This window comes from Peromyscus eremicus, chromosome 8a, assembly GCF_949786415.1.
Source record: "Peromyscus eremicus chromosome 8a, PerEre_H2_v1, whole genome shotgun sequence".
In the NCBI taxonomy this organism is placed as follows: Eukaryota; Metazoa; Chordata; class Mammalia; order Rodentia; family Cricetidae; genus Peromyscus; species Peromyscus eremicus.
In genome coordinates, this window is record NC_081423.1 from 62,297,778 (window position 1) to 62,311,348 (window position 13,571).

General features: G+C 50.9%; 1 protein-coding gene across 1 annotated transcript in view; it reads right to left on the reverse strand.

Moving 5' to 3' along the window:
* Nucleotides 1-12,827, reverse strand: part of Ksr1 (kinase suppressor of ras 1) — a 132,333-nt gene extending 119,506 nt beyond the window's left edge. Inside the window, 1 exon segment of the mRNA XM_059271298.1 lies at nucleotides 12,398-12,827. Coding sequence (XP_059127281.1) covers nucleotides 12,398-12,628 — 231 coding nt within the window. The 5' untranslated portion in view covers nucleotides 12,629-12,827.
* Nucleotides 12,828-13,571: the final 744 nt, after the last annotated feature.

Genomic DNA, 13,571 nt, shown 5'->3' on the forward strand with positions numbered 1-13,571 from the left:
CTCTGGTGGAGAATCACTACGAGGTGTGTGTGTATGGGGGAGAGGGGGGGGTGTCCTTCAACACATCCTTCTCTCTACCTTTGCATGTTTGAATATTTCCACAATGAAGTTTAAAAACATGTAGCTAAGCACCGTGGTAGGCACCTGTAATCCCAGAACTCAGGGGCTGAGATAGAGGACTATCTTGAGTTCAGAGGCCAGCCCGAGCTACAGTGCAGAGATCTTGTGTGTCAAACAAACCAACAAAGGGTGGAGAGATGGCTCAGTGGTTAAAAGGCACCTTCAGATGTTCTTTCAAAGGACCCAAGTTCAATTCCCAGCTCCATGTCAAGCGACTCACTCACTTTTAACTGCAGCTCCAGGGGGACCTGGTGCCTCTGGCCTCCACAGACACTTGCACTCACTTGCACATACTACACACAGACACAGATACATAATTAAAGACAAAATTAAAATAAGAAACAAACAAGAAGGCTGGGATGACAGGACAGCTCAGCAGGTAAAGCATGTGCTGTGCAAGCTTGAAGACCCAAGTTCAATCCCAGGAAACCACGTAAAGGAGAAAACTGACGCACTCCCTGGTGCATGTATATACACACACACACACACACACACACACACACACACACACTATAATAAATGCTTTTTTTTTTTTTTTTTAATTAAACTGCATTGCACAGGCCTATATTCCCTGCACTTGGAAGGCAGAAGAAGGAAAACTTCAAGGTCATCCTCAGCTACAAAGTGAGTTTGAAGCTAACCTAAGCTGAGGCTCTGTCCCCCTCCCCCCAAAAAAGGAGAAAAAAAGCCAAGCCGTGGTGGCACAGGCCTTTAATCCCAGCACTAGGGAGGCAGAGCACGCAGATTTCTCTGAGTCCGGGGCCAGCCAGGTCTCCAGAGCAAGTTCCAGGACTACACAGAGAAACCCTGTCTTCAAAAATCAAAACACACACACACACACACACACACACACACACACACACACACACACACACAAAAGGCCACCCAGGTTCAAATGACAGCTCTGCACATCCTTGGCTGTGCAACTCCTCACGCTCCAGTCAACTGAAGCTCCTGGCACCTCGCTCGGTTCCTTTCCTGCCAAAGAGGATGATGGGAGGGCCTGCCACACGCACTGGTGTGAGGAGGACTGGTGTGAGGAGGACTGGTGTGAGGAGGACTGGTGTGGGGAGGACTGGTGTGGGGAGGACAGGTGTGGGGAGGACTGGTGTGGGGAGGACTAGTGTGAGGAGGACTGCTGTGAGGAGGACTGCTGTGAGGGAGGACGCGCCAGAAAGTGCTCCTGGCAAGGAGGCCAGGGGAGTGAGCAGGCAACAAAATGTCAGCTACGGTGACACATCCATGTTAGAGCGGGTACTGAGGGGCGGTTTAGAAAATGCACGTCCACCTGACTTGGCGATCTGGGGAAGAGGGACGCGCCACTTCAGGCAACAGAGAGGGAGCAAAGGCTGGAGAGGCCCCACAGCTGCCCCAGCCAGCTTCTACGGGCCTCTCTCACAAAAAAGCCACCACCAGCAACAGGAAGCTGCTTCCTTTCCTCTCCTTCGGAGCCAGCATTTCCTTTTCTGTTTGAAAAAGCATTCCTTGTCTGCAGCCAAGCCCTTCCCCTCCCCTCCAGCCCCAGGCTCAAACGCACCCACAGCCATCTGTATGTCTCCCACTTTGTTTTCTGCCAACCAGAGAATGGGGGAGGGAGGGAGGGAGGGAGGCGGGATGCCCAGGCAGTCAGACCTCTCTGTCTTCCAATGGTGGAAGGATGAAGTGCCCAGGAGACCCCTGCCACCAAATCTCAAGCACTGTCCTCAACAAAAGGCCACTTCTCCTGATGGCTGAGTCCACTGGGGCTTGGGCTCCATGCCACCACCAAACCCTGCCTTGTACCTACAGTTTATAAAACACCTACAATAAAACCCATACTGGCTCCACCTGGGCCTACAGTTTCTAGTCTCTTTCCTTGGGGGGGGGGGGCGGGGGACGGGGAGAAGCCCTGGAGGAGTCCTCTGGGAAGCCCTGCAGAACTTCTCAGGACCTTTAAAACAAATTCTTAGCCTCTGAAGTTGTGGGTGGTGGGGAACCAACATAATACATTCTCTACTTAAAGCCCTCTGCCAGAGGAGCATCTTGCAGTATGGAAAAGGCTAAATTAAGCCTTTTGGGACCCCAGGCTTAGAGGGACAGTAGTCTAAGACGCTGTCCAGTGAGGCAGAGAACACTCAGATCACTTTTTTAAAATGGCCTGTAACTGGGGCTGGAGGATGATGGCCCAGTGGTTAAGAGCACTGGCTGTTCTTTTGGGAGGCCCTGGTTCAGTTCCCAGCACCCACATATCAGCTCACAACCACCTGTAACTCCAGTTCCAGGGAATCCTATGCTGTCTTCTGGCCTCTGTAGATACCAGGCATGCGCGCACACACACACACACACACACACACACACACACACACACACACCCTGCCCTGTAGATGTAACCAACCGTCTTATTAAATAAGCCACTGGCTTTCTTCTCTGAATCGGCTCTGTGTTTCTTATTTAATAAGACGGTTGGTTACATCTACACTGCCCCCCTCTCTCTGCCTGTGGATCAGGATGTAGCTCTCTTTCCTGCACCATGCCTGCCATGCGTCCCCTCCACGGTGATAATGGACTAATCCCCTAAAGCCGTAAGCAAGCCCCCATCCCCTGTTTAACTTCTAAGAGCTGCCTTGGTTATGGTGTCTTTTCACAGCAACAGAACAGTGACTAAGACATACACATAAAATAATCAGCCTTATAAATGTAAAATGATCTCTAACTTTGTTTTCTTTATAACGAAATTCTCTCTGCACTGGGCATGGTGGTATAGGCCTGAAATTCCCGCACAGAGGAGGCCAAGGTTCCAGAAGGATCGCTGCAACTTAGAGAATCGCCTGGTCGAAATAGCAAGTTCCAGGCAATGAGGGCTAAATAGGGGGATTATTTAGATAGAGACTGTCTTTTAAAAATGGGGGGAAAAAAATCTAAAACTCAAATTAATCAGCTAAGTTGGTTTCAACGCCTTCAGATACAGTAGAAGACCTCGCCACCACATAGGCAGATTACCTCACGTCTGCAGAAAGCCAAACCCTCCCGATCAATAGCCTGCCAATATAAGCCTGCAGTTGGTGCTGTGTGGAAATTCATTTTTCCTAATCAGAGCTGGCTGGTTCCTGTACTGCATATTTTATTCCCCATTTTTTCCCCCCTTAAAACTGTGAATTCAAGTGTTAGCTCATTCTTGTCATTATTCCCAGGGCAGAAAAATGAAGGGGTGGGGGTGGGGGGACAGCATACAAGTAGAATGGCTTCGACGTGGCAATCTGCCCAGTTAAAATGCTCTGCTGCCCACCAACAGTGGAACAGAGAGAACGCAGACGTGTTCAAACGCACAGGTTTGATGGGTGAAGGTGGTGGTCGTCGAGATTGAGGCGTCTTTTCAATGCCCAAGAATCCATGACACAGTTTTCTCGTCTCAGTAGCTGGCCCCAGAGTAAACCTCTGCATTTCCACCTGGGTTTTAGCATAGAAAAAGAAGCAAAGAGGATGTCGGAAACAACCATCCACACAGCATCTACTGCAGGCTTGTATTGGCATCATATTGACCGGGAGGGTTTTCTCTCTGCAGATGTGCTGCCTATGTGGCTGTGGGGTCTTCTACCACATCTGGAAACAACTAGAAAAAAAAATCATATCTCTTTCTTTCCTCCTTTTTTTAAGCTCGAGGACAATTTTATGAGAATGTGAAAGGAAAAACAAGACAGGCAGGCTATAAATCACGGGAGCCGCCGGGAGGAGGGAGATGGAGAAGATGAAGAGAGAAAACTACCCTTTCAAGAAAGTGGTTAGGTTTGGCAATGGAGGAACCGGAGGGCGTGCTTCAGGGAGCAGGTGAGAAGCCCGGGGTGTGCAGGAAGGCAAGCTTAGGCTTTTGGCCGGTATCCAGAAAAAGATAAAGGAAAGAAAAAGTTATGCTTCTCTGAGTAACTGAAAAGTGAGCAGGTCACATGACAGAGGCCTCACCACACAGCCCATGGCTGGCCTGGAACTCACACTGTAGCCTAGAGACCAGGCTGCCCTTGACTGTGAGACGCTCCCACCCCAAACACCTCTCTGAATTCTGGCACTGAAAGCGAGTATCATCAGGCCTACGTCATTACGATGATCTTGACAGCAAAACCAAGGCTGGATATCATAAAAACACAACATGTACATGAAGGTTTCATACCCCAGGCTCCTCAGGAGGGAAGGTTTGCAGGAGAGCTAGCTGTCAGTGAGCAAGCCCTGAAAGAACAGAGTCGGGGCCAAAGACAGTCCATTCAGTCAGACAGCAGACAGTCTGGGTGTGGTGGTGTAAATAGAAAGGATCATCCATTCAGACGGAGCCAGGCCTACACAGGATACTTCAGACAGCTCTCCAAAATCCCACCCAACCCCCAGGATCCCGCAGACTAGATGGAGCAGAGAGGGCCAGGCCATGCTTCCTCTCCTAGGAACTCCTTAGGACAAAATATACGTCTTCCCTGTCAGTCGCTGGTCAAGATCAAAGCGCTGTCTGGTGTCACTCCAGGGAGAGACTCTCAGCTCAGGGCTCTTCTGTTAACCACTGTTAACTCTCCCTAACAGGTACTCCACTTAGGCAAAGGTGCTTACTGCCAAGTCTGCTGACCTGAGCTGGATCCTGGGACCAAATCCTACAAGTTGTGGTCTGACCTTCACTTACGCACTGTGGCACACCCCCCACATCCACACCCCCACATCCACACATCAACATCCACACCCCCACATCCACACATCGACACATCCACACCCCCACACATCCACACATCCACACATCCACATATCCACACCCCCACACATCCACATCCACACCCCCACATCCACACCCCCACATCCACACCTCCACATCCACATCCACACATCCACATCCACATCCATAAAGAAAGGTAATTTAGGCCGGGCGGTGGTGGCGCACGCCTTTAATCCCAGCACTCGGGAGGCAGAGCCAGGCGGATATCTGTGAGTTCCAGGCCAGCCTGGTCTATAGAGTGAGATCCAGGACAGGCACCAAAACTACACGGAGAAACCCAGTCTCAAAAAACCAAAAAAAAAAGAAAAAGAAAAAAGAACTGGCTGCTGTTCCAGAGGACCTGGGTTCCATCCCCAGCATCTATATGGTGGCTCACACATCTGTTAACTCCAATTTCAGGCAACCTGACACTTTTCTTCTGGCCTCTAAGAGCACAAGGCGCCGGGCGGTGGTGGCGCACGCCTTTAATCCCAGCACTCGGGAGGCAGAGCCAGGCGGATCTCTGTGAGTTCGAGGCCAGCCTGGGCTACCAAGTGAGTTCCAGGAAAAGGCACAAAGCTACACAGAGAAACCCTGTCTCGAAAAACTAAAAAAAAAAAAAAAAAAAAAAAAGAGCACAAGGCACATATATGGTGCACATACATACATGCATTCAGGCAAAACACTCATATGTATAAAAATTTTAATGTAAAGACACACATACTAAATGTATCCATACATTTTTAACTCAGCAAAATCTTACTTGCATCAAGATATGTCATCATGTCAAAATAAAATAAAATAAAATAAAAGTCAGCATTGAAAATTGGGATATGCTGGCAGTGATGGTGCACCCCTTTAATCCCAGCACTCAAGAGGCAGAGGCAGGTGGATCTCTATGAGTTCGAGGGCAGCCTGGTCTATAGAGAGAGTGTCAGGAGAGCTAGGGCTATACACAGAAACCCTGTCTCAAAAAAACCAAGAGAAAAAAAATAAGAAGAAAACTGGGATCTGGTTAAATGAATGTGTGGCATGGTGCACGACCGTCACTGATGGTGGCACTGCAACGTGCACATGTTGACATAGAGACACTTACAAGGCACACACTGCAAGCACACGCATGTACCTTTCCACGCAAACGCACAGTAGAAAGCTAGGAGTCGGGGGAAAAAAAAAATAGTCCCAGGGCTTGGCTCTGACAGGCGGCATAATAGGTGATTCTTCTATTATCTAGCATGGTTCCCTTTTGCAGAGGGAACATGTATTAATGTGTATCTTAAGCACCTGCAATTAAAAGTAGCAAGTTAGATAGATACTCTTTGTCTCAAGAATTGCTTAGAAAGAATAATGCAGATAACCATTTTTAAAAAAGCTGAGTGAGCTAGGCACAGTGCACACCTTCAGTCCCAGCACTTGGGAGGCAGAGGCAGGAGGATCTCCAGGTTCAAGGCCAACCTGCCTACATAGCTAGTTCGAGGACAGCCAGAGCTGTATAGAGAAAGCCCGTCTCAAAAAAAAAAAAGAAAAAAAAATCTCTGAGTAAGTCGATCTCATAGCAGCTTCTCCTTTCTCAGAATGAAATCAGCAGGGTTGGGTGCCTCACCTCCTGCTTTGAGAATGTGCTGAGCTGAATGGGAGGGAAGTCATCCAACATTCAAACTCAAAGGCTGGACAGGGCAGTCACCCATCAACTCAATAGGCTGGAATTGAGCCAATCCTGGGCCAGCCCTTCATAGCTGACCAAAATCCTCTCCCAACCCTCCCAACATCAGTGTTTCTAGAGGCAGCTAGCTGCCAAGGTTGCAACAGGAGTTCTCAAGACCAGGGTGTGGTGTGGTGGCACACGCCTGTACTTTCCACACTGGGGATGCTGAGGCAGAAGGATCACTGCAAGTTCAACACCAGTCAACTCAGACTCAACTATCGACTGACTCAGGCTCTCTGGCTCTCCTAGCTCCAGTTGCCTGATCTTCAAATTGGGAATGAAATCTCCCAAGCTGCAGAAAATGATCACTGTGTGAAAGCATATATTCAGGGCCTACCGGAGGACTTCACACAGAGCACGTTCAAGACGCTCACGTATGTGGACGCTCTCACTGCAGAGGTCACTCCCATGAACGTTGGTGCATCTGCAGCTAGGAGGCATTCCATCCGTCCTCTGGGCAGCAACCCCAGCCTCCAAGTCCCCAGCCCTCCCTGGTTCACCGCCTTCACAAACAGCATAGGCCTCCTGTGAAGGACATTTGGGAAGTGGGTCTATCCAGAGGAAAAGTCACCAAGTGAAAGCGAACACCCTCTGAACTAAATGTAAAAAACGAGACAGACAATCTGCCCTGCAAGGATATTTAAAACAAAAACAAAAACCACAGCTTAGAGGGCTGGAGAGATGGCTCAGAGGTTAAGAGCAATGGCTGTTCTTCCAGAGGTCCTGAGTTCAATTCCCAGCAACCACATGGTGGCTCACAACCATCTGTAATGAGATCTCACACCCTCTTCTAGCCTGCAGGCAGAACACTGCACACATGATAAATAAATAAAATATTAAAAAAAAAAAAACAACACAGCTTAGGGGGCTGGCGAGATGGCTCAGGGGAGTAAAAGGGCTTTCAGCCAAGCCTGATGACCCGAGTTTGATTCCCTGAACGCACATGGTAGAAGGAGAGGACTGACTCAACCAAGCCATGCTCTGACCTCCACAAGCACGCCGTCGATAAACAAATGTAATGAAACCATTTTAAAGCTCAGCCCAAGGACCCAACCGAGGCTTTGTCACCTTCCCACACATCTGCAGACACAGGCCAGCACCTTTGTGCATGCTCCCTCTCTGGACCACAGCCAGAAGGCAGGCAGGGAAGCATCTGGTATGGAATGCTGCTTCCCAGGATGATGAGCCAAACCAGGTGTCTGAGAGAGGAAAGAGCCCTGCAGCTAGGAGGCGTTCCGTCTCTATCCCAGGCAGCAACCGCGCCTCCAGGTCCCGGGTGCGGACGCGATAAGGTCTCCCTCCAGCCAGTGGCATCCCAGCCCTCCACGGCTCACAGCCTTCACAAGCCTTCACAAACAGCACGTACTTCTTAGGCCTCTTCTGACGGACAGTTGAGAATTGGGTCTTTCCAGGTTAAAGGTCACCAAGGTGAAAGTTGACACCAAAAGACACAGGCCCTCAGCTCCATGTCCCTTTGGTGATAACTGGAGTTTCTCAGGCAAAGGTTAAAACCAAGGCAGAGGAATGATACTCTCCAGACACTACCTGGGTTAGGAAAGGAGAACCAGGTTCTAGTCGCATCCTTCTCGGGAAGGCTGACTTAGGAGCCGTCACCGAGGCTCTGGCAACATTTCCTATGGAACCAGTATGTCAGACGGACCGATTCTATGGGATTCCTAACTCAAGGCCCACTCAAAGCTCTCTGTCATTCATGGTAGTGGACGCCTTGCTGTTCACCTGCCTGGTTACCCCTTTAGATGGAACATGCCCCTCACATCCAAAGACCCCACCTACCAGAGTCCAGGTAGCCACTAGCTACGATAACCGTCAGCACATCAGTAGCTACGGAAGGCCTGGCCAGTGAACACATCCTTCCACTCTTGGTAGTTCCACTGGAGAATTCCAGGGGTCATAACACAGAAAGAACACTCTGAACTCTGCCCAGCCCACTGGATGAAGCCTCTCTGCTTCCCAAGCACAGCAAAGTCTCCAAGGTACCTGCTCAGGGAAGTGGCCAAAAGCAGAGACTGTCCCATGACTGCTTATCTCTTAGCCTTTCCCCAGAAAGGACTCATGAGCAAAGAAAGCCCTTGAGGGACCCTGCAACTGGGACAAGACACAGAGCCTGTTTCTGGGAGGTGCTAGTATGCTGGCAAAAAGGAACAGACTCCAGAGCACCAACCATGTGAACAAGCAGGAGACAGCGTGAGTGAATGCCCTGTACACCACTGTCTCCCAGTGCATAGATGGGGCCCGCAGGGAACCCACAGATGGGACCAACAGGCCCAGCTGTACAGAGGCCAGGTGTCCCTCCATGGGCACAGCTGGAGAGTGACAACATCCTCCCTTGCTTCATGAAGTAGTAGCCAGACCTCTTGAAGGCCTGCCAAAGACAGGGCACGAGATTCTACCCAATGACACAGCCCCGCAACTTCATTCCAGAAACACTGAGTTCTGGCTGTGTCTCCTGCCTGCCCTTTCCTTTTTGACAGGGGAAATGGGGTGATGAAGTTGGTGGAGCTTCAGTAAATCCTTAGAGGCTGAGAGGAGGCCAGCACACTGTTGGGCAGGTAGGGGGTGAACATTAAACCTTGGCTCCTTTCTCCTCCTCTTAAATGTAGTATTGGAGATTTAAGCACAGGGTCTTACGGATACAAGGCAAGTGTTCTATCGCGGAGCTACGCTCCCCACCCGCTTTACCTCCCTTTTCAACCTGAACTGCTCCACAGAGCAAAGCCATCAGCAGACAGCACATCACCATGACCTGGGACCTTCACAGGCAGCCTGTCCCTGGTCAGGGTCCCACAGGGGACATCCCACAAGCTGTTGCTCTCTTCAAGAGTTTTTAGCTAAGAAAGGCCAAAGTGGGCTGGGCCTCTTGAGATTCTGCCAGAAGTCTGATAGAGTTGTATAAGCCAAGCTCTTTAGCCAGACACCTGTGATCCTGGCACTCAGGAGACAGAGTCAGGAGACTAGCCACGAGTTCAAAACCAGCCTAATCTGTATGCTGAGTTCAGCCAGGGGACTTACAGATAAGACCTATCCCAAGGTTTTACACACACACACACACACACACACACACACACACACACACACAAAATCAGAAATCTGGGGCTGGAAAGGTGGCTCAGCAAGAAGTTAAAAGAATTTACTGCCCTTGCACAGAATTCAAGTTCATTTCTCAGCATCCACTGGGCAGTTAACCTGCAACTCCAGTTCCAGGGCATCTGATGCCCTCTTCTGGCCTCGTCAGGCTCCTGCACACAGGTGGTGCACATAAAGTCACACAGAAACACTTTAAAAAAAAAATCAGAAACAAGAGCACATTGAGACTAGCCCAAGTTAGGTGCCTTTCTACATGCTGCTGGGGTGAGCTGCCCTGATCCAGCCTTCTGGGATTGCCTCCAGCCATCACCTGTGGAAAACCAATTCTATGTGCTTCTTCTCCCAAAGGTTCCCTGTGCATCAATGTCACCAGGCCCCAACCAGGGAAAGTTTATAGGCAGACTTTTGGCAGCAGGGCAGATAGACTCCATCAAACCCTACAAGTGAAAGCACTCCATCTCCACTTTACACATGGGAAGTTTGAGAGTAGAAGTTATCAAGCTTGCCCAAGATCGACAGAAACAGGACCAACTACAAAGCTGTGTGGGCCTTCTGTTCCCTAGCACTCCCGAGGTCAAGATGCTCACAATAGGAAAGGTATCTCCTACACAATCTAACCAGTACATCTGGTTTTTAGTGCTGTTCTTAAACAGGGACATCTACATAGAATAGCATATAAATGTTTAACTCAACCCAACTGAGTGCACACACACACACACACACACACACACACACACACACACACACAGTCTAAACCACAACAGAATGCAGAGCTTTTCAGAAACAGCCTGAAGGGAACCACTCAAACCTCTTCCAAGCAGATGGGGAAGCTGAGGCCCCAGGGATGAAGTGATTCACCCAAACTAGCTGGTAACAGTCCTAGAGAACCAGCTCCGAGGTCAAAATTCCCATTTGAAATATCACCCAAAGCCCTGTCTTTTCAGGGACCAGAAAGACCCTTCAAACACACTGCAAAGAACAGGGCATGTGTCCTGTTCTACTGCAAATGACCCTCCTCGGGCCTTTGAATGCCACCACGGATGACCTCACAATGCACCCAGTAGGGAGGCTGCTGCCTAAACAGCTCAGGGGCCTAACAGCTGGAGACTCTGAGGTATCCTAATGCCACAACCTTGTCAACATTGGAAAACAAAGAAAATTGGCAGAGAATAAAGAGTAAGCCATTCTCCATACACCCTGGGATTCAGGAGCACCTCAAAGGGACACGGGGAGGACCAACAGAGGCCAACACAGAACATTCTCTCTGCCCAACAACACAACAGCTCGAGGCATACACTGCTGGACAAGACCCCGGAACTAAGACACACAGGCCTCCTATTGTCTCAGCTTAAAAACTGAACTTTGTGGGGCACACACACTCAGCTGTGTTCAAGAAATCCACATGCAGAAAAGCCCAGTGCAGAGCTTTGTTGGTTTGTTTTTTAAGCAAAGCCCTGGTCCGTCCTGCTATAGCAACTGTAACAAAAAAACAATAATAATAGCCAGCCCTGGTTGGAGTCTCCCAATGTCCCTGGCTTTGCGGCTTTTCTGAAAATACAGCTAAGGGAGAGTCACCCTGAGCATTTTGGATCAAGTAAGGATTCAGGCTTGTGGTGTGAGAGGAGGGAGGACTGGTCTTGTAATAATTACAGCAATCACTGGCTGGCTTTATGACAGCTGGCAGATGCAATTAGCAATGCTGTGTGTGTGTGTGTGTGTGTGTGTGTGTGTGTGTGTGTGTGTGTGATCACATATCTAATAAAACAGACATCCTCAGACCTACAGAAGCACAGATAAGACAATGCCAAGTGAGGAAAGACCCTTCTTCAGGACAGAGCTATTAATTGACCCCTGAACTTTCAAAGGTCTTCCTGTCCCTGGAAGTGTGCTGGGAAGGCACTAGTTTTTCCTCTAATGTGTAAGGGGTGGGGGAGCTCCCCCTTCTGAAATCCCAACCACCTTGCTGGCTGGTTCTTCCAAATCCTTTTAATGCTGCACTTCCCAGCTATAATTTGAGAGAAGACAGCTCACACATCTTATTTTTCATCGCACTCCAGGTCATCTCTGTCAGCAACCCACCCCCCTTAAGTAGTGCGTTCTTACCAAAGGTTCCCTTCCCCGGTATAATCCTTCCTAGGCCAAAGCCCAACGTTTGGGGTGGAGTGGGGAAGTCAATGGGTAATTTCAATTAAGCAGGGAACTGCTGTGACATCGTGAAAGAAAAGCACCCCAACGCCTCAACAGCAAAAATGCTGTTTCAGCAAACACTTTTTGAAAAGTGGCAGACAAGACCTGGTGGAAAGGAAAGGAAACAGGACAAAAAGAGTGGGTAGTGAGGGAAAGTCAGTGCCACGGGGCGACGCTCACACTTCAGGGGACGTCCCCCCATCACCCCAGCCCACGCTATTGGGCTTAAGCACACCGAGAAAAGTCCAGCGCGTGATTCAGTGGGACAATGACTACTATGGGCACTGGAAATGGGGTGAGGGCGGAGAGGGGTTTGCAGTGGGATGCCCGCGAGCATCCTACCCGACACGCGGGTTCTAGAGCCTCCATCCAGCCCCCCACTATAACACCCCTTCCCCCAAATCCTTCCAAGGTGAGCGCTGGTCGTAGGTCCTCAAGCCACCGCATCAGCGAGCTCAGGCAAGGGAGGAAGACTCTAGCCAGCAGACCCGGCTGCAGGATGCAACTCGGGAAGGAAAGCAGCGGGGCGGCTCCCGGGGCACAGCCGGATCGGGATCACGAGCGCCGCGGCCCCTTACCTCCAGGGTCCGGATCTCTTGCTGCGTGAGGTCGTTGGACACAGAGCACTTGGTGCGCAGCCCGCGCAGACTGCCGATGGAGATATCGATGAGCTTCTGCAGCTGACCGCACTGCTGCAGCGCCCGGCTGGCCGCGGCCCCTGCGCCCCCGTCCGCGGCCGCCGCGGCGCCCCCGCCGCCGCCCTCCTTCTTCTCACCCATCGCCGCCGCGCGCAACGCCGCTCTATCCATGCCTCGGCATCGGGGCCGCGGGGGGCCGAGGCGAGGAGCCCGGGAGCACGGGCGCCTCGGCAAAAGAGCCTTGAACCGGGAGGGCTGCACTAAAAGCGCCCCCTCGGCGCCGCCAGAGCCTGAAGTCCTAAGAGCCGGCCGCCCAGTCCGCTCCTCCCGCCGCCCAAACGCGGCGGCAAAGCGAAAGCCTCCGCGACCCGACGGCTGCGGTTGCCGGAGCCTTTAAGCGGCCGCGGGGGCCGGATCGAGGCCGCGGGGTGTGCTGGGACTTGTAGTCCGCGCCGCGCCATCTGCCTCCTGGCCCGCGCCCTCGGGGCCCCGCCCGCACTCTGGCCCCGCCTGCCGCCTAGGAGGGGATCCTCTGCGCCTGCTCCAATTCCTGCGCATCGTGGTCTTGGGAGCCTGGTTCCCCATCCTCCTCAGTTCCTTCACTCCCATCTTCCACTACTACCACCTTCTCACACACGCAAGCGCACACATAATAGTAGCTTCCCACGACCGGCGAATGGGGTGGGGCAGGGGCTGATGGCTCACACTCAGATGAGCCCTGTAATGTGGGATATTGTATGGGAATGCGCTAAGGATGTAGCTCAGCAGGCAGAACATTTGCCTGGCAAACATAAGGCCCTAGGTTTAATTCCCCAGCACTATCGAAGGAAAAGGAAAAGAACACCTCCACCCCCACCCACATCTAGTTCTCACAACACTTGACCCTGATTTGTGTTTGTGTTCGCATAGACCTTGACCCTGAATGGTCTATACTAAAGTTAATGGACAGGCAAGGAGAAAGGACTTTCTTCTGCATACTCAACAAAGTAAGTTTAGCATCTCATATGCTGCAGATGACACGTGGGCAGCACATTAATTTGTTAGACACTTCTAAGAGTTTTCAGAGCAGAGAGAACCTGAGTTCAAATGTGATTTCCACCACTCCACTGCCTGT